Consider the following 27,347-nt stretch of genomic DNA (forward strand, 5'->3'; position numbering starts at 1 on the left):
CAGAAAACATTTTGCAGAGAACGAATCATTAAGTGACGCTGAAATCGTCGACATTTCAGCGTCCGTTTGACTTGATTTCTTGAAGATTGACGTTGTGTTGTTCCCTCTGCAGGTCAAAATAATTCGTCACAACAAATATGGAACCAGCCGTCGTGTAAATATAGCGTCTGCATGGTAATAACGTTTGCATTTCTGTGGTTGCAAAGAGTGGTCAAGTTTGGTTTTATTATTTATATGGATGAATTATTGCCGGGTAAATGACGGTACATTTAGCAGCTGAAGTGAAAGGCACAGAGAGGATTTGTTTTCGCTCACTGAGGGTGGAAGGAGCGTTCTCATGACGCACCTGTGAAACAAGGTTTAAAGAATCACAGAAGTCCATGTTTATGGAAACAAGAAATGCTTTAATGCATGATGTGAAAGAAAGCATTAAACTCGTATAGTTATAAATCTGGAATGTCTGGGAGGGAAAAACAGGAGAGCGTGCAGCATTTCAAGACACCCACTGAACACATGGTCACGTTTTATTTTAACTCTGCAAACTTCAAAATCCAACAACAGTCCGATGACATGACCTCGGGGATGACTTTGTGTTTGCAGTCACTATACTGTGTGTTTGTGCAGCTGTGGAGCTAAACTACCCATCTTTCTTGCAGTGCTTGCCTTTATCATATCAAAAGAATGAAGTCTTGCATATTCGTGTGGTAAGCATTTAAGGCACTATACTAAATCTCCATGTAAAGTACTCGGGGAGATTAAAGCTGAGGCTATAAGTGATCTGACAGTGATGAATTCATCTAGAGCTGAACTGGGAAACTAAAGAATTACTTGATCTCGAAGCTCTTGATGCGAGCCTCTCCGTCGAAGCTGACGAAGGAGTACTTGTCAGCTCCGATGCGGTTGGGGAAGCGGATTGTAGAGCCGTCTGAAAGAGTGACCACAAACTCTGCAGGCGTGAACTCGATGACGATCTGCAAGGCACAAAATGTCAAACTGAATGTCTCCCAAGTTCTATTTAAAACGTTCATGATTGATGTGATGAAAACAGCTTGAGCAAGATGTATGTGCAAACAGTTCATCGACTGAGTGTGACTTGATTGATTGACGTTTAAGTAATCAGTGTGATGTCATGCCTGCAGGGTTAAAAGATCCACTCAGGAGGAACTCTCACCTTGAACTCCTCTCCAGGCACGAAGGGGAACCCCCCCTCCCGGTGCTCGTCACACCAGGTGCCTCCCTGGTAAGAGTTGCAGACCACCACGTTCTCGTCTCCGTGAGCGTTAAAGCGAGCGTTGAGGTGCATCGTGAACTGGTTCTCATCGGGCCCGATGTTCACTGCAAAACTGTGGCACAGAGTCAATATTTACTTGTTTAATCGTGGCCTCTCATGGAGGACGGAGGAGAGAGGATGCCCTCAGCACAGAACCCTGAAACAGCTGTGTCTGCTTCTCATCTGCTTACTATTAGCCTGGTCACACCCACATTACCGAGGGGAAGATAACTCATCAAACACCTACATCTCTGTGCTGTGGCAGTGTCAATAAATAATCACCCTGATTAGTCCAGTGACTGCACTCCACAAGGAAAATCCAGACTGGCACAGACATTTAGAAAACAGAGTGTTTCTTTCTTTTGTCACTTTGAGTCTCATTAAATAAAGATCATATACTCACTTTGTAGCGTCAGGCTTCGGGACTCCTACAACGGTCATGGTCTGCCCGACCTTGAAGGACATGTTCTTGATGATCATTCCCTGTGCAGAACAGAAGAGGCACAGGGTTTATGATATAAAACACTATTGTGTGTAAATAAATACTTCTGGATTTTACTAGAGCCAATCATTATTGCAGCTCCGGGCAAGGAACAGAACCGTGCGCAGCCTCAGCCAACTCATTTCATCCTTCAGAAATTACTTGACATGTGTTTTCAATTATCCTCCCATTGACCGACCGCTTGCAAAACGTCTGCTCTGTCCTCTACTTTCTTTTTTTCCTTTCTGCAGATTTTGGCAGAGGCTAAATGTTGAAAAATTACGAGGTACAACTGTTAAACTGAGTCAGTTTTTCCTATAAGTGCTGAACCGGATGGAGGTGCACAATGGAAAGAAAGGCTGAGCGCAGCAGAAAGGCTCAGCTCTGCAGCTACTGTACATGTGGCAGGGGAATACGGAGCTGTGCCACGAATAGAAAATCATACTTGAGCAATCGATTCTGTGGTTGTGAAACACAGATCACTGCTGCTTACCATTCAGTCGCTGTGGCTCGTGATGTATCGGGGGAAGAGATGACAGTTAACAAAAACACGCCGCCCTCTGAGGATTCACGATTTTCACAACATGGTCAAACAGTTAACGAAGCACGACCAGACACTTATTGACCAATGAGAGGGATTTGATTTACAGCTGTGTTTACATTCTTTTCTGTCAGCTGTGTTTTATAATCTGAGACTGTTTTGTACGGAAGCATAAATTACATTTCACGTAACTCTGTTTCCTCGTGACAGCACGTATAATTGAATTTATTTTCCTGAGATCTCAACTTATTTATCAACGTATCTCGGGAAAAACAATACTCGTATTCAGGCGTCGAGGAATACGATTAAGTCATTTTTCGAGATCTTGAGAATTTACCTCATTAGGTAAATTCAGCGGAATTTTTTAATTTTTTTTTTCAACAAGATATCAAAAGAGAGAGAGGTCGAGACCTCGAGAAAATGACCAAACTTAACTTGTTATCACAGAAAAATATCAGAAACAATAATGCATGATTGTGTGTCCCCTTGGGGCTTCTGTAGCTTTGAGAAAATATTCAACCAATCTTGTGACTTTGTAATAGTTTGTTGGTCTTGATAGCAAACTGTATTTCAGTGTTGAAACCAAATCACGTGTGTGAGTTTTATGCAGCACACACGTCATCCACACTGTCATTATTGCTGTGTGTTGAATGTGGCTGAACATGAGGTGATACATGCAGAGTTGAAGAAACCAAACCATGACGTTAAAATGAAGCGGATGTATAAATAGAATGACGGGAGTTCGACATTCTTTCCATGTTAGAGTTTAAAGTGTGTGAATAACACACAGCAGTGAAGCTCGAGCTGTGAGGGGAGCGGCTGAGGACGGAGCTGGCAGACGCTGCGACCTCAAGGAATCTGCACAGTGTGTTATCTCAGGGACACACCTCACAGATGGGGGTGGGGGGGGCAAACCTGGCAGCCAACGAAAGAGCCAATCACAAACAGTTTCAAACTCCGATATTAAACCCAGAAGGATCCGATCATCCTGCAGGAATTCACAATGTAAATATGAAACAGAGCTTTAACAAAAGCTACACTGAAGACTCCTTTACTATAAAAAAAAAAAACTTCTCCAGCCTCCTCACGGTGACTTTCTCTCTCTGGTCCTTCTACAGTACGTGACGTGAACCCGATGCTCCTTGCAGCTGTCTACTTTCCAAACACATGCTCAGCCCTGCAGCCAACGAAAAGCCAGAATGATACAGGGCCTTTGTTGCAATCTACTGTGTTTATGAGTCGAGAGAGAGAGAGAGAGAGAGAGAGAGAGAGAGAGAGAGAGAGAGAGAGAGAGAGAGAGAGAGAGAGAGCAGAAAAGCATTGCAGCCTGTGCTCGGCTCCAGATTGAGGTGATCAGAATGAATGGACAAATGTAAACAGGCGATTTAGAGTAAATGAGTGCAGGATGAATGTTAAAACCTCATTGTCATGCATCTGCAGCAGTGTAGAGGAGGCGTGTATGTGGATGAGTTAAACTGTGGAGACTTGAGCAGTTTGTTGAATATTTTGACCATAAAAGGAAATCACACAAATCTTTTCACTACACATTTAAAAGAAACACAACTCTCTTTAAATCGAATAGACATTCAGATGAAGCAGAGTTTAGCTGGTGCAGTTTGATCAGCGTTGGTACACAGTAATGTGAGCTGGCACATGTCAGACAGCTGTCACTTCCACTCTTTAAAACAGGTTCTCAAACGGCTTGAAACATAAAAATAAACAGTGAAAAAAATCAACAGCCAGTCGGAAAGATACTTACTTGATTCATCTTTGCAGGTTGGGTTAGTCAGCTGAGGAGGAGTGGGAGTGCTGCAGGGCCTTGCCTCACCCTGGCAAGAAGATATATACAGTGGGGGGGCGTGTCCTGCAGGCAGAGTGACAAGTCAAGAAGCCAATACAATCAGGCCTTTCCTGTCCATCCACCAATGATGTACAAGTTTAGTAATGCATCGAAAATAACTAACTTGACAATAAATCCAGTGCTTAACAAGTGATTGCAGAGCATAATGAAGCAAACTGATCAGTGACATGACATGTGTTGACATCGGACTGTCACATTGTGATCTGCTGCTGTTGAGTCTGACTGCGAGAGGGAACACGAGTCAGTGTGCAGAGAAATAGAAATGTGTTTGTTGCCAGGGAGACAGCTAAATATTTTGCACAGGAAACGACCTTAATGCCCACTTACTGTGTGTGTATATAGCACATGTGAGATCGTATGGAGCGAAAGTAATCCTCAGTGGGGAAATGAAAATAGGACAAAGTGAAGTGTAGAAATGTTGAGTCAATCTTCTCTCTGACTCAGAGGCAGCAACAGGCCACATTTGATTCAGATAGAACGGACGTGAAGAAGAGGAGTTCAAATTCCTCATCCCAGGTTGTCTAAAATGCTTGGTCACTGCCTGTTTGCCTCTCATGCAGACGCCTGACACAGAGTCTGTTATTTGTAATCCAGAAGCACATGTCAGTGTCTGTTTTCTTCCTGTCGTCCACGCGGTCTATGTCAAGTGGTCTCTGTGGTTTAAACGTCGACGTTTCAGTGAATGGATGATGATAAATCTCAGTGTCCGATGTTGACGAGCGCACTGATCTTTTTTTATTTTTTAAACGAGGAAAACATGTGACAACGGCCTCTTTACAAAAAAAAAAAACAGGTGGCATTAAAACATTCAGTTTACAATTCAATTCAAATCAAGTCATTTATTTCAAACCTTAAAACAGACAGCAAACAACAACAACAACAACAACAAGGTTTGAAAAGGGGGATGGCAGAAGCAACGCTTATAGATTTCCAACCCAGTCAAGACAAATACAACATGAAAACAACAAGAAACACAAAATCACTCTCCGCAACCCCTCAACCATACAATGATCTCATTTGTAAGCTAGTTCATCTTCCACTTCCCTTGACATAATACCCACTAATCTGCTCAAAAACGTTACAGACTGGTCCACATCTACTCTCTATAAGCAATAACTCGGTCTGGGTCTGTCCTCTTTTAAACATGCTGCAAAAACAAGTGTTGACCCCTCTCTCACTAAGAGCTGCAGGTCTGTATACAAATGGTCTTTTATTTCTTAAGGGTTGAGAAAAAGTGTTTGCTAACTAGCTTCCATCTGTCTTAGATGAGCACGACATTTCAGTCAGGTTTCCACCAGCGTCATTCAGAAGTGCTCTTCTCTCCTGACGGTCACTAATAAGCTGCTGATGCTGGAGAACGCTCAGCACGTAACGCTAACCCTCGAACTTTTACACCCCTCATACACACCCCATCCTTCAGCTAAAAAGAAGCCCGTTAACCTGTCTCTGTAGCATAGTGGTTAGTGTGCACGCCACCCATGTACAGAGGCTGTGGTCTTCCTATAGGGGGCGGCCACGGGTTCAAATCCGACCTGTGGCTCCTTCCCCACCCTCTCCCTCGGATTTCTGATTCTTTCCCCTGTTCTATCTCTGAAATAATAAAGACAATAAAACCCCCAAAATAAACCTTAAAAGAAAGGCAGGGAAGAGGAAAGTGACCGATGACTCTAAGAAGAGAGAGTGGCCAAGCAAAAAGCCAGAACAGAGTGAATATTAGACACCAAGGTGAGAGCTTTGTCAAACAGTGGGCTGCAACTCTGACACCAAGCTGGCTGTGTCAACTCCCTGTGCGTGCAGTTACATTTAGAGACCTTCGGCGGGCGCCATAGAGACACATCTCCTCCATCATGTTACTTTAAGGAAAGGACAAACATCATGGCATCCGTTTAAATACAAATATAACATTTTCACTGATCCCCACTCTGCACCTGTCCATGAATGAACCAATCAGCTTTGAGGTTAAAACTCTATGTGAGTAATATGTATAACAACGGGAATGTTATTGTTCACGTCCTTCTTTATGTCACGCACAATGATAACTTAGTTTTCTGTTACCTGAAGGTTGAAAACACGTGTCTGTGAAGGAGTGTAAAAGGAGGTTACAGCGAGTGTTTGTGACGGCTTCTCGTGCAGACATGTGACCTGTCTGTCTGCTGGTCACCAACAACACATCGGTTTCTATGTTAAGTTCACAGAGACACTATTGCACATGTGTGTGTGTATGTGTGGAACTTGAAAAAGCTGTTAGTGCTTAATATTCCCTGACAAACAGTGCAGGGTTTGTTCTCTTATTGAACAGCTGCCATCTATCAGTGCCCAACAGAACGGGCAGCGTGCCAGCTTTGACATAATTGGCCTTTGACGTATCAGAGCGCTCGATCCCTTATTACTTTATTAACTGGATAATAACTCTTTTTTTTTTTTTAATTGAATTCTGGAGGAACACTGTGTGTCTGGGAAGATACTTACATCTCTTATCGGGGTCGTCGCCTGCAGATTTAGATTCTTACATCAAAAGATCGGATGTTTCCTCTCGCCCCAAAACCCCAGTCTCAAGACAGTCAGCAGATGTACCAACACAGCGACCTTTCATATAATCAGAGGAACACACACACACACACACACACACACACACACACACACAACTACTTTTAATTTGTTTTTCCCAATTTCCCTTCAGCTTATATCATAAACATAGAGCATGCTGCAAATGCTTTAAGGAAATACAGGGATACTTTAACTGTTGATAAGAGACATTATTTGATGATTGGATTATCTGTACAGAACTGGTGTTGGACTTTGTGTTTATGAGTTGATTAAAAAACAAACAAACAAACTATGGAACAAAATGACCCTTTGCATTATGAAGGTCAAATCCTGCAGTGAAAACTAGCTGCTGTTTCTTTGGAAGTTGAGTGTTTTATTAAAGTTCTGACAGAAATGATCAGCGAGGTACAGCAGCTGCTGTGACACTGAGTGGACACTAGGTGGAGCTGACTGCTCAGCTGCAGTTAGAGACATTAGAGTTTAGCGCCCTCTAGTGGACATGGAAGGTAACTTCAACACTACATTATTTACATTTATATAAATATGAAGGGCCATCTGTTTGTCTGGTGGCTCGCATTGTACAGTGCTTAACTCTAGAAACACTCAGTCCTTGACTTTTGAAGGTTTTCTTTTATCGTTTTATTTTCATGATGAAGAGTAGTGTTTCTTGAATTTCCCTCGGGATCAATAAAGTATCTATCTATCTATCTATCTATCTATCTATCTATCTAGTGATGCTGCCTGTCTGATGACGACGTCTCTTTGACTTGTTTTCTGGATTCAAGTAAAGAAATCTCACGTTTTTTCTGTTATTGATCGTCATCAAGCAACCACATAAACCTCCTTTTCTCTTTATGTGATGAAGTCTTTGTCTGCACTGTTGTCATCCAAGAGTTTGAACTAAACAGTACTGTGTTGTGTTCACTAATAAACCTTAACATGAATACTTTGGTCTCACAGCCAGGAGAAGAATCAAACAAGGAAACAGCTTACAACTCATGTCATCATATCTCAAACAGCCATAAAAAAAAAATAATAATAATTACAGCACTTAAACTACTCATCTTTGAGACTATGACATTTACCATTATCATTAAGTATATTGTGTATTGCCTGTTTGGCTCTTGTTTTCCAATATTTGAACCCTATAGATCCTTACAGGAAAAATAAAAGTCTGTTTGTCCAAACTTGAGTATGATGAAAGTCACAGGAAATTCAGTATTATGTCACTTCTGTTCGTGCCTTTTCTCAAAGTTTGATGAGTAATGCAAAAAGAATTACTGGATTTAATTATGCCCTAATGTCACACTATCTTAAACGTTATAATACTTGGTATTCTATATATGTATTTATTAAGAAACTCAGATAGAAAAAAAATCATGATGGTTTTAAATACTCATTTTCTTTTTGCATTTTTAAAAAGTAGCTTCACCTGTTTGTTTTATGATTGTAATGTGTAACACAGGATTATTACAGGGTGATTGCAGCATTATGAACTTTTAAGACAGCAGGTATGCTGTATTATCCAGCAGGTAGTATATATATTAATCAGTATTGATATACCAATCCAATATATATCAATATTTTTGGATTTAGTATCCAGCAGGTATGCTATATTTCTCAAAGTTTGATGAGTAATGCAAAAAGAATTACTGGATTTAATTATGCCCTAATGTCAAACTATCATAAACGTTATAATACTTGCTTCGCCTGTTTATTTTATGATTGTAATCTGTAACACAGGATTATTACAGGGTGATTGCAGCATTATGAACTTTTAAGACAGCAGGTAATCATATGAACCGCCCCCTCTTTCCTATTGGTCCGCTGCTCATGTAGTTATAACAACTGAAGCACTATTGGTGAATAAGAAGTAAACACACACCTTCCTCATGAATATTGATAAACTGGTGGTAGGGTTTTATTATTAAATGGCTTGAATGCAAAACTACCGCAGACATAAACACGCAGTGTGTTGTTGAGACTTTGCAGCATCTTTCATCTTACCGCCGTGAACGTGCAGGTTGCACCGTGTGTGTGTGTGTGTGTGTTTACTGTGAGGTGTGTGTGTGTGTGTGTGGTATCTAACCGTCAGTGCGACTTCAGCTTGTTATTTATCTCTGCAAGGCTGGCATAAAAAAATATGGCATCGATAGCAGCGGCGCATGAGCCAGGTTTAACCCCGGGCTCCATGCTGGCCGATGCGCTCGTCCCGGCGAGCATCTTCGCTCCGGACCGGGGCGGCTGCGGCGGGGACGACAGCGGCGATGAGTGCTTCGATGACGGGTACATGATGAACGGCGAGCCCGAGGAGCGCGCGGTCGACTTCACCAACAAGGTACAGCTAAGCTAACGTTAGCTCCTTCTGGTCATGAATGAATGAATAAAGCAATAGTATTTTATTTATAACAACGTAATTACCAAAAGTAGGACGCTTTTACACAATTATTACACACTATTATTATTATTACCACAATATTACGCTTAACTGTCTTTTTCATGAGCGATATTCCTTATGCTAACGTTAGCTCAAATAGCTAACGGTGGCTAACGCCAGTCCCATCATCTGTCAGTGTTAGCAGCACTCTGCACCATATGAAGGTCTGTTCATGTCAACATGGGAGGATTGTATTCATCTCTAAAGTCAGGTATAATTACAAGGAAGTCAAACAGAAACCCTAACAGTGTTTGTTTGTTTTTTATGGTGTGTTAGCATCCCAACATAAACACAGGCAGGCTGATGAAATGCAGAGAAACCACCTTCTGTTGTTGTTGTTGTCAAGTGAGCCTGCTGCTGGATAACTTCCTGTCCAACTACATGTTCAGACTTCCTTCTTAAACACCTGTCCAAAGGTTAAACCCTCCAGAGAAGACAAACACTCTTATTTTGACTCCAGTTTTAAAGTAGTGTTAAAGTCAATAGAGGAGGAACAGCAGTATGTTTGTTTTTAAATGAGAAGTCGTTGGAGAAAGCTGCTGGTATGTAAATCAGATAATGACATGGGCTGGATCCTGAAGGGTCACATTTCACTTTACAGTACTGTGACATTACCCTGCGTACAGGTTTCATGTTGTTGCATCAGGGAGGCTGTCCTTCTTCACCTCCTGTCCTGTCCTTTCATCACTTTGTGTCCGCCTCTTCCATAAAAAAACATTGAGTTATTACAGTAATTAAATCAAGTTGTCATGTATCTGAACTTTTCTGGAGTATTTACTTTTCTGTCCTTACATTTGACTTTAAACGTCAGCTTCATGCGTCATTGTGGATCATCTTCAGCCATTCCTAACATCAAGGTGAATTTAAACCTGAATCAATTTCATCCTTTAGCGTACTTTCATGGCGTTGATAGCGGCGGACAGCGCCTTGTTTATATGTGACGTAAGGTTGAGTATTGTAACGGTGTAATCTAACTGGATTTAATAAACTGCTGCAGCTACCAAAAACATGGAGCACATAACTCCTCCGGCTCTAAAATCTCTGCACTGGATCCTGGTTAGTTTCAGAATAGATTTTTACACTGAACCGTAAAAGCCTAGAATATTTATCTGACATGTTTAAAACTTACCAACCCAGCAGAAACCTCAGATCTATTGAGTACGGTCCCCCCAGTCACAGCTTTTACGCTGCCTGCCTTCATCACTAAGTTATTCTCATGTAATCTGATTGCTTTTAATCGTTTACATGTCTTTAAAAGTACATTGTATGATTTCATGTACGTGTGTGTTCGTGCGTGACGTGCTATTCAAATAAAGCCGCATACTTTACCCTTTATTTAAATCTAGTGGACGAATGTTTCCTTCTGCTTGAGTTCAGCGTGTATGCACAGTGTTGTATTGTAAAGCTCTATTGGTTTAGTCAATCTTGGTGTATGATCTTTAGTTCAACATTTATTACGTTGTGTTTGACTGAAGCAGTCGTCCTGTGGTACGAGTCGGCTCCTTCTTCTTCTTTTTTTGAGGTCATCGGGGAGTTGCGTTTACGTGACGCATCATCCTTGAAGTTTTTCATGGGAAGAGAGACAGCTGTGTTTGTGTGTGCGGAGCAGCTTTGAACTCTCTATTCCCTGCAGGTTAATTTTCCACTGCGGCTCACCGTTTGAGTATGAGAGGTGTGTGAAATGATGGAAAACATCAAGGCCGCTTCATGTTCTGCACTGTTCACCAAACTTCATCCGGCCAGGCTGATAACTCTGACTATATTTCACCTGTGTTTCCGTCTTCTCTTCCACATGCATGGACTCAATAGCTGGCTCTTGTCAGCCCAAATGGAGAGCAGTACGACTCGTTGCTTCGCCAGCTCCGAGACAGGATGGAGGAGGGATGTGGGGAGACCATCTATGTGGTCGGGATGGGCTCAGGTGAGAAACACACAAACTGGAGCTCCAATGTTTCAGCCCTCTTCCCAAAAGGCTTCTTCACTTCTGTCGAGCTCTTTGCTATGACCCCGTGTCCCTCGTTTCTAAGTGTGGACAGTGTATAAGGTGATCTTTGCTTGTCTTTAGACGGCGGTGACTGGGGTCTGGATGAGAAGGACATGGAGGCCTCCATAGCCACGGTTCACTCCATGTGTGAGCAAATCGATGCTGACCTTATTCCGCTCCGGGAGCGCAGTGAGGCAGCCGGTTTGGTCCGTGACTATCTGATCCGCAGACGTGTGGGAGAGCTGGACTTCCTGGAGGTCAGGTGGGTGCTCCGACAGGTGTCGTGCTTCAGATCTCTTTTGTTCCACACGGTTGCTGTGTGGCTGATGTGTCGGTGCGTCGCTCTGCCTCAGGGTTGCTGTGGTGGGCAACGTGGACGCTGGTAAGAGTACTCTCCTGGGAGTGTTGACCCACGGGGAGCTGGATAACGGCAGAGGCTTCGCTCGCCAGAAACTCTTCAGACACAAGCACGAGATGGAGAGCGGGAGGACCAGCAGCGTGGGAAATGATATCCTGGGGTTCGACCAGGAGGGGCAGGTGAGGGAAGAGTAGAAAGGTCTACCTTGCCTGAAGCCAAAGAATGATTGGTTAAAGGTGTGACCCCGCCCTCTCTGTCCGGCTCAGGTGGTGAACAAACCAGACAGCCATGGAGGAAGTCTTGACTGGACCAAAATCTGTGAGAAGTCCTCCAAGGTCATCACCTTCATCGACCTGGCAGGCCATGAGAAATACCTAAAGACCACCGTGTTTGGGATGACCGGACACCTGCCTGACTTCTGCATGCTCATGGTGAGAAATCCTCCACAACGTCAAAACAAACACCCCCCCTCCCTCATGTTTCCTAAACATGTGCTCTGCTCCCCCCCTCCCCAGGTGGGCAGTAATGCAGGAATTGTAGGGATGACCAAGGAGCATCTGGGTCTGGCCTTAGCCCTGAATGTGCCTGTGTTCGTGGTGGTGACCAAGATAGACATGTGTCCAGCGAACATCCTGCAAGGTCAGAGACACGCTCCACTTTCCTGTCTGATGTCATTTGACCATTTCTACAGATTTTAAATGCATGAAAACGAAAACATCAACAACTCAAAAGTTACTCCTCAGGTTTTGTGGTTATAAGTCTCGTTTCCTGCTTTGCTCATAACAGAGACACTGAAGCTGCTCCAGAGGTTACTCAAGTCCCCCGGCTGTCGGAAAATCCCCGTCCTGGTGCAGAACAAGGACGACGTCATCGTGACGGCCTCAAACTTCAGCTCCGAGAGGTGTGAGAGCGTTGTTCAGATTCAGAGCGAGAGTTGGGATCCTTGGTTGAGTAACCTCTGCTCTCGTGTCCCTCCAGGATGTGTCCCATCTTTCAGATCTCCAACGTGACCGGAGAGAACATGGACCTGCTCAAGATGTTCCTGAACCTGCTGTCCTCCAGGACCTCGTACCGGGACGACCAGCCCGCTGAGTTTCAGATAGACGACACATACTCCGTGCCGGTAACTCTTCAGCTGTTTCACTCTGAGAATCAAAAACGTAAAGATTGAATTTTACAGGTCAAAACTGAGTGTGTAACCAAACACTATCTCAAGCACTCGCTGTGTTTGTGTGTCAGGGAGTCGGAACGGTGGTGTCAGGAACTACTTTACGTGGACTCATACGTCTCAATGACACGATGCTACTCGGGCCGGACCCCCTGGGCAGCTTCATCTCTATAGCCGTCAAATCAATCCATCGCAAGAGGATGCCTGTGAAGGAGGTCAGAGGGGGTCAGACGGCGTCGTTCGCTCTCAAAAAGGTATTTTAAACCTTTTCAAGGCAAATCATCTGCAGAAAATCAAAGTGTGAATGTGCTGATAACTATTTCCTCTCTGCGTCCGTGTTCTCTGTGAAGATCAAGCGTTCGTCGATAAGGAAAGGCATGGTGATGGTGTCGCCCAGGCTGTGCCCACAGGCAACTTGGGAGTTTGAGGCCGAGATCCTGGTGCTGCATCATCCAACCACGATATCCCCCAGATACCAGGCCATGGGTGGGTAATGAAGAGCGCAGATGCTCCGTTCTTTTGTACAACAAACACGTGTGTAGATTTAAAGCCCACCTAATGATGGACCTTTAATAAAAAATAAAAAAAAAGCCAAGAGTTGAATGAAATCAGGCATTTTGTTCCACCGATGACTCACGTTTGACTTCATCCAATCCGCTTTCAGTCCACTGCGGCAGCATCAGGCAGACGGCCACCATCTTGTCCATGAACAGAGACTGCTTAAGGACGGGCGACAAGGCTTCAGTCCACTTCCGCTTCATCAAAACCCCCGAGTACCTGCACTGCGACCAGAGGCTGGTGTTCAGAGAGGGACGCACCAAAGCTGTGGGCACCATCACCAAGGTAGAGAGAGGTCACAGTGCGTCACACAGGCGGGTCGGTCCGTCATCACCGAGCTGTGCTAATCATTTCATGCTGATTCTCTCACAGCTGCTACAATCCACCAACAACATGCCGTCCAACTCCAAACCTCCTCAAATCAAAATGCAGTCGACAAAAAAGGCGCCGCTCCGAAAAGAGGACGGCTCAGTGGCTGGAGACGACGCGGCGACGATAGCACCGCCCGCAGGACAAACGCTGACACAACAGGTGGGAAACACTGACCGGCATCAGCATGTCCTCTCTTTTTCTGACCACTCCCTCCGTTTTTCTCCTCCCTCTTTTATTCCTCTTCTTATTCACATCACCCGTCACTAATTCAATCCTGGATTATATTTCCCTTTTCCACCCTAAACCTTGTCGCTCCACATCACTCCTTCACCTCTCTCTCTCTCTCTCTCTCTCTCTCTCCTGTGCTTGCGTGGCTGCTTGCGAAGGGGGAGGGAGATGAAGACCCTCAGATAAAGGAGGGCAACAAAGAGAACAAGGTAAAAAAGAGACAAATAAATATGATTACAGGAAGTGAAGAACTCGCATGTCAGACGATTAGATGTGGCCGCAGATTGGTCAAAGATATTTACCTTGATTCGTGACGGCGGCCATCTTTAACTCTTCCACTTATGTGCGAGAGACGGAGACAGAATAAGAAATAGAATCGGTCATATTTGTTTAAAGGAAAGGTTGTTAAAGGTAAGGGGCTTGGAGGCGGCGCGCACACTAACCAAAACCTTTTGACCCTCTTCTTCTCCGTGCTCAGTCCTTTCCCACCCTGCAAACTACGTGGTCATGTGACCTGGTTAATTCCTTGAAGCTTGTGAAAGTCCTAACAGCTGTTTTGTTCCCTGTCCGTCGCAGCCAAAGTCTGGAGGAGGCGGGAGGAGGAGAGGCGGTCAGAGGCACAAAGGAAAAGGCCAGAACAGCAACAGCAACTCCACAGCAGCCCCCTCCTCGTCCTCGGGACCGGCAGGCTGCTAAACCAAGTGTCTTCATCGCACCCTCCATGACGCTGTCTGCACACTCTCCCCTCACTCCTCAGCCTTTTACAGCAGTTTGTTTTTTTAAAAAGGGAACACAAAGGGAGCATGTCCCAAAGTGCAGCTGCCTTTACGTTTTAGGAAGTTTTAAAGATGGAGGGGCCGGTTTACTCCTGATGGCTTAAAGTTTCCAGATCTTCCTCTAATCTCCGTGTCTGTGTCAGGGAGGGAGGCCAAACCTCAGAAGAGTCCAGTACCAAAATGAGCAGCTATTAAAGGAACTCCCCCCCCCCTCCCCCCAATGCATTCCCTTTGTTATTTGCAATGAAAAACATGTTATGTACTATTTATACTGCTTGTGTAAATTAGCCGTTAGTCGTGCTCGGATTGGGAAGATGCCATTGTAAAAAAAAAAAAAAAAATGTATGCAAATCATCAGTGAATGTAGCAAGAGGGCGAATAGTGATTTTAAATTCTAGATATATGGAAGATATAAGCTGTAAACATTTTATAACCGTCAGTTATTTATTTGGCAAACGTTCCCTCTTGGACTGTTTCACCGTTTTCTGCCTGCGCTCACTCTCGCTCTTAGAATCAGTCACGCTTCCTCCGTCCCGGTCCGAACCGAACCGAACCTCACGCCCATCGTACATGAACGCAGCTCCATCATCTCGCCACTCCAGGGAGCGGCTCATCGTGAGGCCACGTGCACCGCTCGCAGTGCTGCTTGTATCTCCAGTACTCCCATCATGCATTCAAAGCCTGTTGCTGTTAAACTTGTTGTGACATTTTAAATACTCTGCCGCTGAAAACTGACCATTAATAAACAAACTTTACTGAACATTTCTACGCTGCTGCTCCTCCTTCTGTTTGTGCGTGTTAAGAGCTCACACTGTGTCGTGTCCTCTGGGCCGTCACTTTGACAGCGGCTCATGAACACCATGTTTGAAGTCTTAATGAAAGTGGCATTCCCTCCCCTCCGCGCTCCCTCAAAAGCCACGCCCCTCACATACATGCACGAGCACCATTGGTCCAGAAGCCGACCTCAGCTCATGCTTAGTGTGGGCTCGTGCATGCATGGGGGAGAGAGCGAGCAGGGAGACGTGTGATTGGTTCATCAGATTGGTGCCTCGTGTTGATTGGTTGACGTTTTTACAGACTTACAAACTGTTTCAGATGATGGATTTTCTTTGTTCCTTTTTCAGAGTTAATAATTTCTGTCAGGACCTAAAAACTGTTTCAACCTAAATCCTGAAAAAATGGATCTGAAGGAAAATGACCAACCTTGCTTTTAAATGTGGAAAAAAAAATGTTTGCATTGTAAGGAGGATCAATAAAAGTCCAGTCTTTTTTGATGCATGTGCAACTTTTAGTCAGAACTAAAGGTCACTTTAAAAATCAGTACATCTATATATAGTCTTCTTTCCAGATACAGGGCACATGTAGTTACAAGCATCATATGTTTACTTTATATACAAAAACATTAAGAATCGTTTGCAACATATATCAGCTGTAGATTCACTAACAGATTTATCGGCCTCGTGCACGTCGTCCCGCTCACCCTCGCCTCTCGAAAAGGCTTTCTTTGGCGTGTGCAACATTAGAATTTAACGAGCTCTTCCATCTGTGGGATTCATGATATTAAAGTAAAATGCATCCATGTCTGTTTAGGTCTTCGAGGTCTAAGGTTTATTTCAAAGACCCTCACCGTGCTGTCACGTTTCTTTACTGATACAACGAATGCAAGACAGTGATTTCTGCACGACATAAATGCACTGAAGGAAGCAGAAGAGCCCGAGGAATACGTCTACTAGGATCGTCGGGTTAAACACGCTGACGTGAATGCGTTCTGCTTCTTTTCTCCTGCACAGACTTCAGATAAACAAACTGCGGCTGCTTTTAGACGCCTTGAAAGTGAACAACGAGGGTGTCGACACTGTCCGGTGCTCAGAGGTGATGTGACAAATAAAGGTCTGTGAAGTAGTCCCTCACTTCAGGGTCCGCTTGAGGACTGAGAGAGAACAGGTGAGGAGACGGGAGGTAAGACGGGGGACACGCGGGTCAGGGACGGACTCGGCTCTTTCTGTTGTTTTTTGGAGGCGAGTTCAGCCATCGATGTCCCAGCTGAAGAGGTGATGCTTCACCAGCATGTCCTGCACCCCCTCTTTGAGGGGTCTCTGCTCCTTCTCCTGGAAAATGCAAAAATGAAAGAGAGACATGAATCCACGTTTCACCACAGAGAGAGAGAGAGAGAGAGAGAGAGAGAGAGAGAGAGAGAGAGAGAGCAGCTCCTTTTTTTAATGTTGAACAAACACAAAACGACACTTTTTAAAATGCATCCCGTCTTTGATGGCTGATGGAAAAAACCTTTCACTGAAACCATGAAAAGTGCAGAAAGAGCACGAGCATCAAATTCATTCTACATGTAAGAGTGATAGAACGATGGGCTCACCTCTTTCTTGTCGGGTAGCTCACAATCCTGGGAGAGACTGAAGGCGAACCTCGATAAGACCCTGAGGACACCAAAACAATCATTGAGGTTATTGGAGAGAATCTGTGTGTGTGTGTGTGTGTGTGTGTGTGTGTGTGTGTGTGTGTTTGAAATCAACTGCAATTAATGTAAACATGGAAAGAAACACCTGCATCCACTTCAGTACCTGAGCTCACACTTGATCTGAACCCATCCAGGACTGCGCAGGAACGACCACGGCTGGTACCATTTCTCCACGGCTGCCATGCTGGAGCACAGCACCTCCAGCCACAGGTGCAGCACCTGCTCACTGGAGGGGGGGGGGGGGGGGGGGGGGGGGGGGAGTGTTAGCATCAGCAGAGTGTGTGAGTGTGTTTGTGTCCATCTGTCCTGAAACTCACTTGAGTCCGACGCAGACGAGAGACCGAAACTTGACGTCCATCTGAGCGTGTGCAGTGTCGTGGCTCATGTTGACTGACTGCACTGCCTGAGGACGACAGACAGAGGGCGCTCACACACTTCTGAATGACATGCACTCACCCGGCCGCGCCTCACTAAACACACGTTCACCCACGGTGGAGGCTGAGAGGAAACCAACGTTCATACTTACTCTGTAGAGCAGCTCCTCCGGCGTCAGGACTTTCCCATCTTCGTCTAACCTGGTTTCAAACACAAGACAACACGTCGCTGTTTGATGTGTGGAACACCAGGATCTTTATTCTGACAGTCAGCGTTTAAACTGTGAACAGGATCGGATTCCTGCAGCTCTTTTATTCTGTCACGGGCTGCTGGAGGACCACCGCCTCTGCACACGGGACGCCGGCACCCACTGCTAGGCAACCGGCACCCCTGAGCTTTTTTTTTGTTTTTTAATCTAAACAAGTAGTGTGACCATGTCTGGCCTTTTTTTTTAAATTATATTTACAAGTACATGAAAATCTGCATGTAGACGAGGTTTTTTTTTACCGAGCGATCAAAACGGAGGACGTCATTTATCCCCGGTCTCTCGTTAAATGTTTTCATGTCAGACATGAATTTGAAAAAGGAACCACGACGAGGACTGTACCTGTATGTTTTACACAACACCAGTCTGGAGTACACCGAGTTGAAGTCCCTCTCCACCTCTCTGCTGGCCGCCTGAAGGACGAAAAAAATAAAATAAAAATCCATCTGTGAATTTGAAAAAAACAACCTTGTAGAAGTGAGGAGTGTGAGTGAAAGCTCTCCTACCTCCTCTATGAATAACCAGGGGTGACAGGGCCCCCCGAGGATGGACGGCTTCTTCAGGCCGTGCTGAAATATCGCCTTCAGAGCCGGACACAGCGTGCCGCGGGCCAGGTCGGTCACGGCCTCCGTCACAGAGTCGTCGCCTGCTAATGAATACTGCAGAAGTGGATGGAAGGGAGATCTGCAGGGTGAGCCAGTCGCCATGGAGACCAGTATGAATTATTTAAAGGATGATTAAAAAGCTTCTGACCTCTTTGCTCCTTTCATCGAGGATCTCCACGAACTTCGCCGGAAACCAGCCTGTTCACAAAGAGATCATGAAAGTCAAACGAGATTCAACGAGAGCGAGACGTCCAGACGGCATCAACACACCTCTGAGCCCGTTGAGCTCGCCGACCCAGCAGTGTTCGTCCTTCTGGGAGATGATCTGAAAGAGAGAGAGAGAGAGAGAGAGAGTGTTCACGTGTCAGGAGCGAGCGAGGAGAGCTCGGCTTTTTGAGCATCTCTGCACGAGTCACGACTCACCGTGATGATGTCATTCTTCCTGAAGCCCAGCTCATCGTCATCGTGTCGTTCAAAGTCCAACAGCGCCTTCGCACGTCTCCGTCGCGTGCGAGACACCACGAGGAAGTTCTCGTGGTCCCTCTGGTGGCTCTCCATGGAGTAGTCGGGCGTCAGGTCCTGCGCAGACAGGAAGTACTTTTATGGTTTTCTTAACCCTTTAAAAAGGGGCGTGTCCCGTGAGGCCTCCTCGTGTTTGACGTGTTCTCACGCCTCGCCACGTCTCGAGGCTCTGTGTGTGTGTGTGTGTGTGTGTGTGTGTGTGTGTGTGTGTGTGTGAGCCGCAGCAGGTGAACTCACAGTGCTGGAGTGACGCGGGTCCAGACAGTGGAAGTGCTCTGCGGTGCGGGTGATGGCCTCTCGCAGGGCGGCCACCAGCTCGGTCTGCTTTATGTTCTTGGACTTCAGGGCCTCCGCCTCGTCTTCTCCGAACAGCAGGGAGCTCAGGGTGGACTTCCTGCGCAGCGACTGCCTCCTCACCACCTGAGCACAAACAAACACAGGATACATCATCTGCCTTTTTTTTTTAAGTCTGATTCTTTCGCATAGATTCCCCTGTTGTTGACCTTGTTGAGGTTGGTGTTGAGGGTCACGTTGTTCCCGTTGTTGAGCTGCGTCTGTTCATTAAGGATGTAGGCCAGGTGTTTGTGTCGGTGGGCCTCCAGGGTCTCCTGAGATAAAGAACCTGCCAGCCTCATGGCCTCCCCGAGCACGGCCGGTCCGTCTCTCAGCTGGCTCGGTAAGTCCGACAGAGTGTTAAAGATGGATGCAGAGTTCTCCGACGATACGAGCTCCTCCTCCTGAGGCCCGGGAACCAAAACAGGTCAAGACAATTAATACAAAGAGTCAGCAGCATCATGGAGAACAAGAGTCTTCAAACAGGTGTTCCAGGTGAAATACCTTGATCTTGAGCATGCCCAGTGTGACCTGGAAGAGCACCAGTGAGCCCTGGTAGAAGAGCAGGTCCCAGATTCTGAGGACCAGTCGGATGTCCACCACGCTGGCGAATGATGTCAGGAACCAATGCAGCGTGATCAGCGACAGCTCTGGATGTGAGAGAAGGACGAATAATATACCATGTGTTTTATCGATCGAACCTCAAAGTCTGCAGGGAGTACTCTCTCTCTCTCTCTCTCTCTCTCTCTCTCTCTACCTATGTCGTGCTCCTGCAGGAGGCGGTCGAGGGCCGGCAGGTACTGAACGATGAGCTGACGGAGAACCCTCTGGTCGGTTTGGACTCCCAGCAGGGTGGAGGAGAAGTAGGAGGGAGGAAGGAGATCCTCGATGAGAGCACACATCATCCACAGCACATCCTCCTCCTCCAGGAAGAGCAGCAGGCAGGAAACCACCTGAGGGCGAGCGAGCGGGCGAGGGAACTCAGAATCAACGTGCAAACCTGAAGGCGCTGCTACAAGTCTGTTCTGTTCTTCTTACCATCCCCGTGCCCTGACAGTACCCGATGTCTGGATAAAGCCAGGCCAGGCCTCTCAGGACCCGTCTCAGCCTCGGCACGCCCACACTGCTCAGATTGTTGAAACAAGCGTTGGTGGGCATCGTCCGTAACAGATCCTTCTCTATCTGAGGGACGGAAAACAAAAAGGTATCATGATAACGAAGAAGCAAACTCCTCATTTAACTATGAGGAGGATTTTAAAGAGTTGGGATGGAGTTCTCTTTGACTTCAGAGCATATCACGGCCGTGCTCAATCTAGAAACTCTAAAAAGGTTACGCAGCTTTTCGATCTTTCATTTGATGCCAGCAGCCCCACAAACGCCGCTCGTCGAATGACAGGACGGGAAACCCGCCAGAAGATATTAACGTCTCCGTACGCCGAGTACAGACACGTTTGACTTTTATTAGAAAAGGACAGCTGAAAGCCATGCACAAGTATTTAAAGTTTAATATCCCAACAAAGACTGTTTTAATGTGATTCAGTGAAGCGTGGCGTGATGTCGAGGAGAAGTGTTTAGACGCTTGAAGTTCACCTGTTTAGCTGTGGAGTTGTCATCGTTGGAACTGTTCTTGATGATTTCTTTGTAGGAGATCTCTGACGTCCTCTTCTTCTGCAGCGCCCCAGACAGACGCATCCACAGCTAACGGGACAGACGGACGTCTTTACACCTCGGACATCTTCACACACGGGAAATCAGCAAAGCTGGAAAAAAAAAAAAAAAGTCTGCTCACCTGTGGCCTCATGCTGTGAGGAATACCGCCCAGCACCAGGGAGCGCAGACGCTCCGAGCGAGGGAGGACGGGATCGATGAGCTCCCAGGTCAGGTCGCCCACCGTGTGGTTATGGGTGAACTCCAGGTGGGCTTGCCAGCGCAGTCGCTGTTGGGGGTCTTCACGCTGAGGTGAACCTTCAGTACCCAGCCAGGACCGGACCTTCCCATCATCTGAGTCAGGACAAATAAATATGAATGTTTGTTTTCTCTTTGATGATATCAAATCAGCGTCACGCTTCCTTCCAGAGGAAGTTTGAAGGTTAGAACACTTGAAGATGGAGTCAGCAGGTGTTTCCTAAAAACTGACTTACACACTCAACCAAACAAAGCAGCTGGAGGCGGGACGTTACTGGTGTGTGCGCACATGTGACGAACGTGGACGTAGCAGCAAAGAACAGGAAATATAATCACAGTGAGGTGAAACACCAAGCAAGTGAAGCTTGTTCAAAAACACCGGCTGTTAGCTTGTGCTAGCGTGCATTAGCTCGTGCAGTGTAGCTAGAAGCAGTAAACGTGAACGCTAGGTCCTGCAGAGAGCGATGAGGCCAGGAGGAGGCGGGGCCACGTTTGTATGACGTGTTTACAGGCTGTAAGGAACAATGCTACTGACTCCACCTTTAACTAAATGTAAGAACTTATTTAAACAGACACTTTAAAGTGGCTTGGAAAGCTGAAGGACAGGAGACATAACACATGGAAAGAAGATGAGTGAAGTGAAGTGGTTGAATAACAGAGTTAAAAATAGACCGGCTTCATTAGCAGACACACACTGTGCCCAAACGCTACCTGCTGACTTTGTTTGGAGTCAATTTAAACCTCTGAAGAATAAATTACTGCCCACATTGGATAAACAACGATTATCCAGCGATGTGTTTGACAGAATATTTTCTGCTTTTGTTGTGTATGAAGAGTCTTTGTGAATTTCTCCCACCAGCAGAGGAACGTCTTTGGTTCCCTTACTGGAACATTTGACACATTGAGTATGTCGTCTGTAAATGGAGGTTTGTCTCTGGAGGAGGAGGAGGGAGGTGTTTTGGTTTCATGATGCTCAAGGGCGACCTCTAGACTTCTCATTAACCAGTGTGTAAAAACGGATAAAGCACAGACGCGTGTGTTACCTTCAGGGTCCACTCTGAAGCCAAACTCGTCGTACTGGACTTCAGGCTTCTCTGACGGCTCTTTCTGCAGAGACAAAAGTTCATGAGTTAAAGAGGACGCTGAGGACGGAGGACAGAGCCGCCCCTCGGAGCGTCGGAGATCACATGACTTCACGTGAAATCGAGCTCAGCAGATGACTTTTACTTCCTGCTGTCCCCTCACTGAGAGTTTACATCTTTCCAAACATGTTACTCTTTTATTTTTAGACGCTCGAAGTTAAAGGAAGTCCCCGTCCTCACCTGGTGGTACTTGGCTAAGATGTCCTGGGGCCACATGCTCGGGGTGAGAGCAGAGAAAGGCCCGCCAGGGGCCGGCGTGTAGGTCCCTAAAACAGAGACACGTCCAGGTGTTAGGACAGCACTATCAAGAAAGCAGCTCAAGTGATTATGACATTAAAATAGTTGTTTATCTGACAGTTATTGAACTCAATATGAACACAAGGTCAGCGAGGATTTATAGATGATTAGTAGAATTATTTGGACAAAGATCTCTTTAGTCTTAGCAGTCGTTACCTGACATCGTGTTGATATGAGTGAAAAACTTGGATATGCAAACAGTGAAGTCACTGTGGAGAAAGGAGGTCAGCAGATGGTCCTTTCTCTGGAAAAGGACAAACAGAGGGGGGGGGGGGGTTGGTGAGTAACTGTAGGGGGAAAAAAAACACATAATAGCAAACTAAGTGTTGGAGTAGTTCGTGTGGAGGAGTTAAATATTATTAAAGATGTCTCCCTCACTTTCTACATGTGCACTCCTGAAAACATGCAGAGATTTTCAGGAGGATCGCTCCTCAGGGGAAGACGACTCGGCTGAAACAACGAGGTCTTCTGTACAAGACTGATGAGAACGCTGTCCTTTAAAGGGTGGAGAAGAAGATGGAGGAGAACAGGAAACAGAATGCAGACGTTTGATCAGAGCACGGAGGTGGTAAAGACGGCGTGCAGACAGTCTATGCCCCTCCCACTGGCTCCAGGTGAATTCTCCCGATTAGATCCTGCCACCTTCTCCAAGTCAGCGCAGTCTGACTTTGTGCAGAATGAATACCAGGAGGCTGGAGGAGAAACTCCGGATACCGTCTGAGCTGCTCCTGTAAATATCAGCCGAGTGAGTCGGGAGCTTCCTGACTGAAAAACAACGACACCGATACCTGCAGGATGAATCCTAAAGCCCTCAACAAATCAAGGCTCCTTCTTCAAACATGAGCGAAGAGACACAGAGAGAGGGCGTCTCCTCCCATGACCACATGACACACTCTGTGTGTGTGTGTGTGTGTGTGTGTGTGTGTGTGTGTGTTACATTAACAAACATTCTTTCTGTTGGGATGGGAAGAGTTTGTGATCAGAAGGGTGTCAGGAAGTCTTGACTCAGTTTTGCTCGTGCTTTGTGAAGCTTCATATATATATATATATATATATATGTATGTATATGTATGTATACACATGAAAGAAAGTATTATGAGCCGAGCATGACAGGCTATGATGCACATGTCATGTTCCTCATGCATGAACGTCACATGCTTCTTCTTCAGCGTGTTCCAGTGAGCGTGCTGCAGCCAGAACGTACTCTGCACGCTCTTCAATAAGTTCTGTTGCACGCTCACACGTCTCCGTCTCACAGGTCCTAGCTTCATTAAGGAGGGACAGATGTGGAGTCTTTCTTTCAGAGTGTCCTGAGGGGGGGCGACACTGTTTGAAATGTGACCACACGCACACAAACATCCTGAAAGAGACGCTCAGCAGCAGCAGCATTCACGCCAGGCGCCAGCACGCCACATCTGAGGACGGGTTTACGACTCAGAGAGAGAGAGAGAGAGAGAGAGAGAGAGAGAGAGAGAGAGAGAGAGAGAGGAAATCCATCTCAGGTGTGGAGGGAGGCCAAGTCATGTCCAGGCTCCATCTGTGTGTAACTCTGTGTGTAGCTTTGTGTGTAGCTCTGTGTGTAGCTCTGTGTGTAGCTCTGTGTGTAGCTCTGTGTGTAACTCTGTGTGTAACTCTGTGTGTAGCTCTGTGTGTAACTCTGTGTGTAACTCTGTGTGTAACTCTGTGTGTAGCTTTGTGTGTAGCTCTGTGTGTAGCTCTGTGTGTAGCTTTGTGTGTAACTCTGTGTGTAACTCTGTGTGTAACTCTGTGTGTAGCTTTGTGTGTAGCTCTGTGTGTAGCTCTGTGTGTAGCTCTGTGTGTAACTCTGTGTGTAACTCTGTGTGTAACTCTGTGTGTAGCTTTGTGTGTAGCTCTGTGTGTAGCTCTGTGTGTAGCTTTGTGTGTAACTCTGTGTGTAGCTTTGTGTGTAGCTCTGTGTGTAGCTTTGTGTGTAGCTCTGTGTGTAGCTTTGTGTGTAGCTCTGTGTGTAGCTCTGTGTGTAACTCTGTGTGTAGCTTTGTGTGTAACTTTGTGTGTAACTCTGTGTGTAACTCTGTGTGTAACTTTGTGTGTAACTCTGTGTGTAGCTTTGTGTGTAACTCTGTGTGTAACTCTGTGTGTAACTTTGTGTGTAACTCTGTGTGTAACTCTGTGTGTAACTTTGTGTGTAGCTTTGTGTGTAACTTTGTGTGTAACTCTGTGTGTAACTTTGTGTGTAACTCTGTGTGTAACTCTGTGTGTAACTTTGTGTGTAACTTTGTGTGTAACTCTGTGTGTAGCTTTGTGTGTAACTTTGTGTGTGTCATTGAGGAGAAAAGTGGGAGTTTGGAATCGCTCTCTTCCAACAAACTGAAAGTTTAATTACCAAGAAAACCAACAGCAATAAACCTCGGCTGCAGACTGTTGCACGGAGACGACTGACGTGTCAGATTGAGGACAGCGTTGAAGAAGTCAAATCATCAATCAGAGAACATTCGATCTTAGTTTGAGCTTTTTTTCCTTCCAGAACAAAGAAGAAGAATATCGTCCAGCGTGGGGGCGTGGCCTCGCTCACCTGTGTTTGCTCTCACTGGTCAACACCCAGCCTCAAGAAAAACAACGACTAACCGACTCCCCTCCTGTCCAAACACCTCCTCCAGCCGCTCCTCACAGTCACCACAACAATGGTGACTCATGCTGTGAACCCGCCACCGACACGGACGAGCATGTCACACGAACTCGGCCTCACGGCCCGCTAAGTGAGCTGTGGAGGAGTAATGACAGACGGCCCTCTGTTCACTTACACACACACACACACACACACACACACACACACACACACACACACACACACACACACACACACACACACACACACACACACACACACACACACACACACACACACACACACACACACACACACACACACACAGGAACGTCCCATCCTCAAGGACAGGTACAGAAGAAGGAAATAGAGAAAGGCATTCTCCCATGTTTCTCTGTTAACATCTAGAATTGATTTGATTGGTCACTTTTAAAGCTTGTTGTTGTTTGTGTACAAATCAAAAAGCTGAAACGTCAACAAAAAAATTTATTAAACTAAATTACTGAAGGTGAGACTGAAATATACGACATTTCTAGAAGCATCATTCTGCAGAGAAAAGGACTGTGAGGACGTTGTGTCTGAAGCTTGGACCGGGTCCGGGTCCGGGTCCACAGAGGGGGGCTCGGGTGGCATGGGCCCACTTTGTAATCTACTTTGTAATCTGATGGGCCAACCCAGATACCAAGACAATTATTGTTTAAAAATCGAGTTATGAGCAAACTCCTGCACACAGTGCTTCCAGCATCAACAGTTCACAGTTTTAGGAGGGGGGGGGGGGGGGGGGGGGGGGGGGGGGGGGGGGTCAGCTGGAGCAGGAACATACGAGTTACCCAGCACACACTGGGACTGTTCAGATTGACTTTAAAGAGTAATGCATCAAAATGGAGCGAAAGACCAATTACACACAGTGACTTCCTCCACTTTAACCTGACAATCCTGGACACTCCGACCTCTGACTTAAATAAAAATATATATCAACTTTAAGATACTTTAATATAAGTAAGTAGATGTCAGGTGGGAAATGAGGAAGAATAAAATGCTCTTCCTCCCTCCCATGAAGTCTTTAACCGTAACACATTACAGGACATCTGATGACACGTTGCAACAACCAGCTGTATTTTTTAATTGTTATAAAACTATCTTTTTTAATTTCCAACAGATTGCACACTAAACTTGGCTTGATCAAGTTATCAGTTACTGTGAGTGCACACATTATCCCCACAGGTAATTGAATTTCCACTGTTTGTGACGTCACACCACTGCTGACGTCAGTTGCAGAAAAATACAACAAAATGAGCATTACTTCCTCTTTTTTTTCGGAAGCGACACATCTGGCTGACTATCAAACACAGTGATGTAATACATGATGCACACATAGAGACGTGCAGTGAGACATTCAATGACAACTCGGAACAGATAGAAACATGTGATGTGTTCACTTGTCAGCTGTTAGCCTTAAATGCTACGCTCCAGTTTGACATTAAACGGTGAACATGACACTGACAGCCTTTCTTACCGTCACATTATTCTTCGCACACACACGGAGTGACGGTTTGTGTCTTCGGTCGGTGAATAAAACGTTAAGCCATCATTCGCCTCGTAATTGTGACTTCCGTGCGCTGTGCACCTGCTCACGACGTGGAGCTCCGACGTATCCTTACACCCGTAACGGGTTTTTTCCCCTTTCCTATCCTGAAAAGTAGGTCCTCATCCCGGAACTACACCTCTCACGGAAAAAATCCATCCGCTAAGAAAAAGATGACGTAGGCACACGACACATATGCTGCGTTCATTTTACATCGGAATAATAGGAAAAAGGAATTTACACCTAGAAAAACACATTAATTCAGCTTTGGACAGAAACTGGGGGGGAGAAACCAGAGTTGATTCTACCGTCTGGTTGGGTCCGATAATACAGAACTTTCTCCTAAAGACAGTAAAGACAGATAATTCCTCTTTATTTGCACATTTTAGGCCACTGCTTTGGTTTAAGTTTCTGACCCCTCAGGGGCCCCCTACTGGTCTGGGGCCCCACGCAGTTACCTGCCCCGTCTGTTGACAAGCAGCACCTCTAATTATTTTACGTGTCTAATATGTTTCCACGGCATCATTTAAGAATTGGTAATAAACACCCAAGTCAGAAGAACGACCCTTGAAATGGGGAATTCCGAGCTTCATGTGGTTACCTGAATGCAGCGTCAGTGTTTACATTCATTCAAGTTTTTTTGCGTCTTTTGCTCATTCATGCTGCTGGCACTGAAA

General features: G+C 45.7%; 3 protein-coding genes across 4 annotated transcripts; 1 reads left to right on the top strand and 2 right to left on the bottom strand.

The window, feature by feature from the left end:
- Positions 1 to 383: 383 nt before the first annotated feature.
- lgals2a (lectin, galactoside-binding, soluble, 2a) lies at positions 384 to 4,166 on the bottom strand. Its single transcript, XM_079367060.1, has 4 exons — positions 4,052 to 4,166; positions 1,674 to 1,753; positions 1,172 to 1,343; positions 384 to 971 (listed from the first exon to the last, which is right to left on the bottom strand). The coding sequence occupies exons 1-4, from the start codon at positions 4,058 to 4,060 to the stop codon at positions 825 to 827; spliced, it is 408 nt and encodes a 135-aa protein (XP_079223186.1). The 5' UTR covers positions 4,061 to 4,166; the 3' UTR covers positions 384 to 824.
- Positions 4,167 to 8,555: 4,389 nt separating this feature from the next.
- Positions 8,556 to 15,341, top strand: gtpbp1 (GTP binding protein 1). Of its 2 annotated transcripts, XM_079367032.1 has the most exons (14): positions 8,556 to 9,038; positions 10,947 to 11,058; positions 11,203 to 11,383; positions 11,475 to 11,658; positions 11,746 to 11,910; positions 11,995 to 12,118; positions 12,266 to 12,380; positions 12,458 to 12,602; positions 12,719 to 12,901; positions 12,998 to 13,133; positions 13,312 to 13,490; positions 13,578 to 13,736; positions 13,964 to 14,014; positions 14,382 to 15,341. In XM_079367032.1, the coding sequence occupies exons 1-14, from the start codon at positions 8,844 to 8,846 to the stop codon at positions 14,499 to 14,501; spliced, it is 2,049 nt and encodes a 682-aa protein (XP_079223158.1). In that variant the 5' UTR covers positions 8,556 to 8,843; the 3' UTR covers positions 14,502 to 15,341. The 2 variants fall into 2 exon arrangements, with proteins under 2 accessions (XP_079223158.1, XP_079223159.1); XM_079367033.1 differs by lacking the exon at positions 13,964 to 14,014 and having other exon boundaries at positions 8,557 to 9,038.
- Positions 15,342 to 15,946: 605 nt separating this feature from the next.
- On the bottom strand, positions 15,947 to 26,837 carry sgsm3 (small G protein signaling modulator 3). Its single transcript, XM_079367031.1, has 21 exons — positions 26,602 to 26,837; positions 22,655 to 22,742; positions 22,382 to 22,467; positions 22,103 to 22,166; positions 20,944 to 21,155; positions 20,745 to 20,852; positions 20,193 to 20,336; positions 19,912 to 20,107; positions 19,659 to 19,804; positions 19,325 to 19,558; positions 19,059 to 19,241; positions 18,723 to 18,878; positions 18,570 to 18,624; positions 18,448 to 18,497; positions 18,201 to 18,353; positions 18,037 to 18,107; positions 17,581 to 17,629; positions 17,372 to 17,457; positions 17,158 to 17,280; positions 16,953 to 17,013; positions 15,947 to 16,689 (listed from the first exon to the last, which is right to left on the bottom strand). The coding sequence occupies exons 2-21, from the start codon at positions 22,659 to 22,661 to the stop codon at positions 16,606 to 16,608; spliced, it is 2,268 nt and encodes a 755-aa protein (XP_079223157.1). The 5' UTR covers positions 22,662 to 22,742; positions 26,602 to 26,837; the 3' UTR covers positions 15,947 to 16,605.
- Between the last annotated feature and the right edge of the window lie 510 nt (positions 26,838 to 27,347).

The sequence above is a fragment of the Symphodus melops genome (genome assembly GCF_947650265.1).
Source record: "Symphodus melops genome assembly, chromosome: 17".
NCBI classification, from domain to species: Eukaryota; Metazoa; Chordata; class Actinopteri; order Labriformes; family Labridae; genus Symphodus; species Symphodus melops.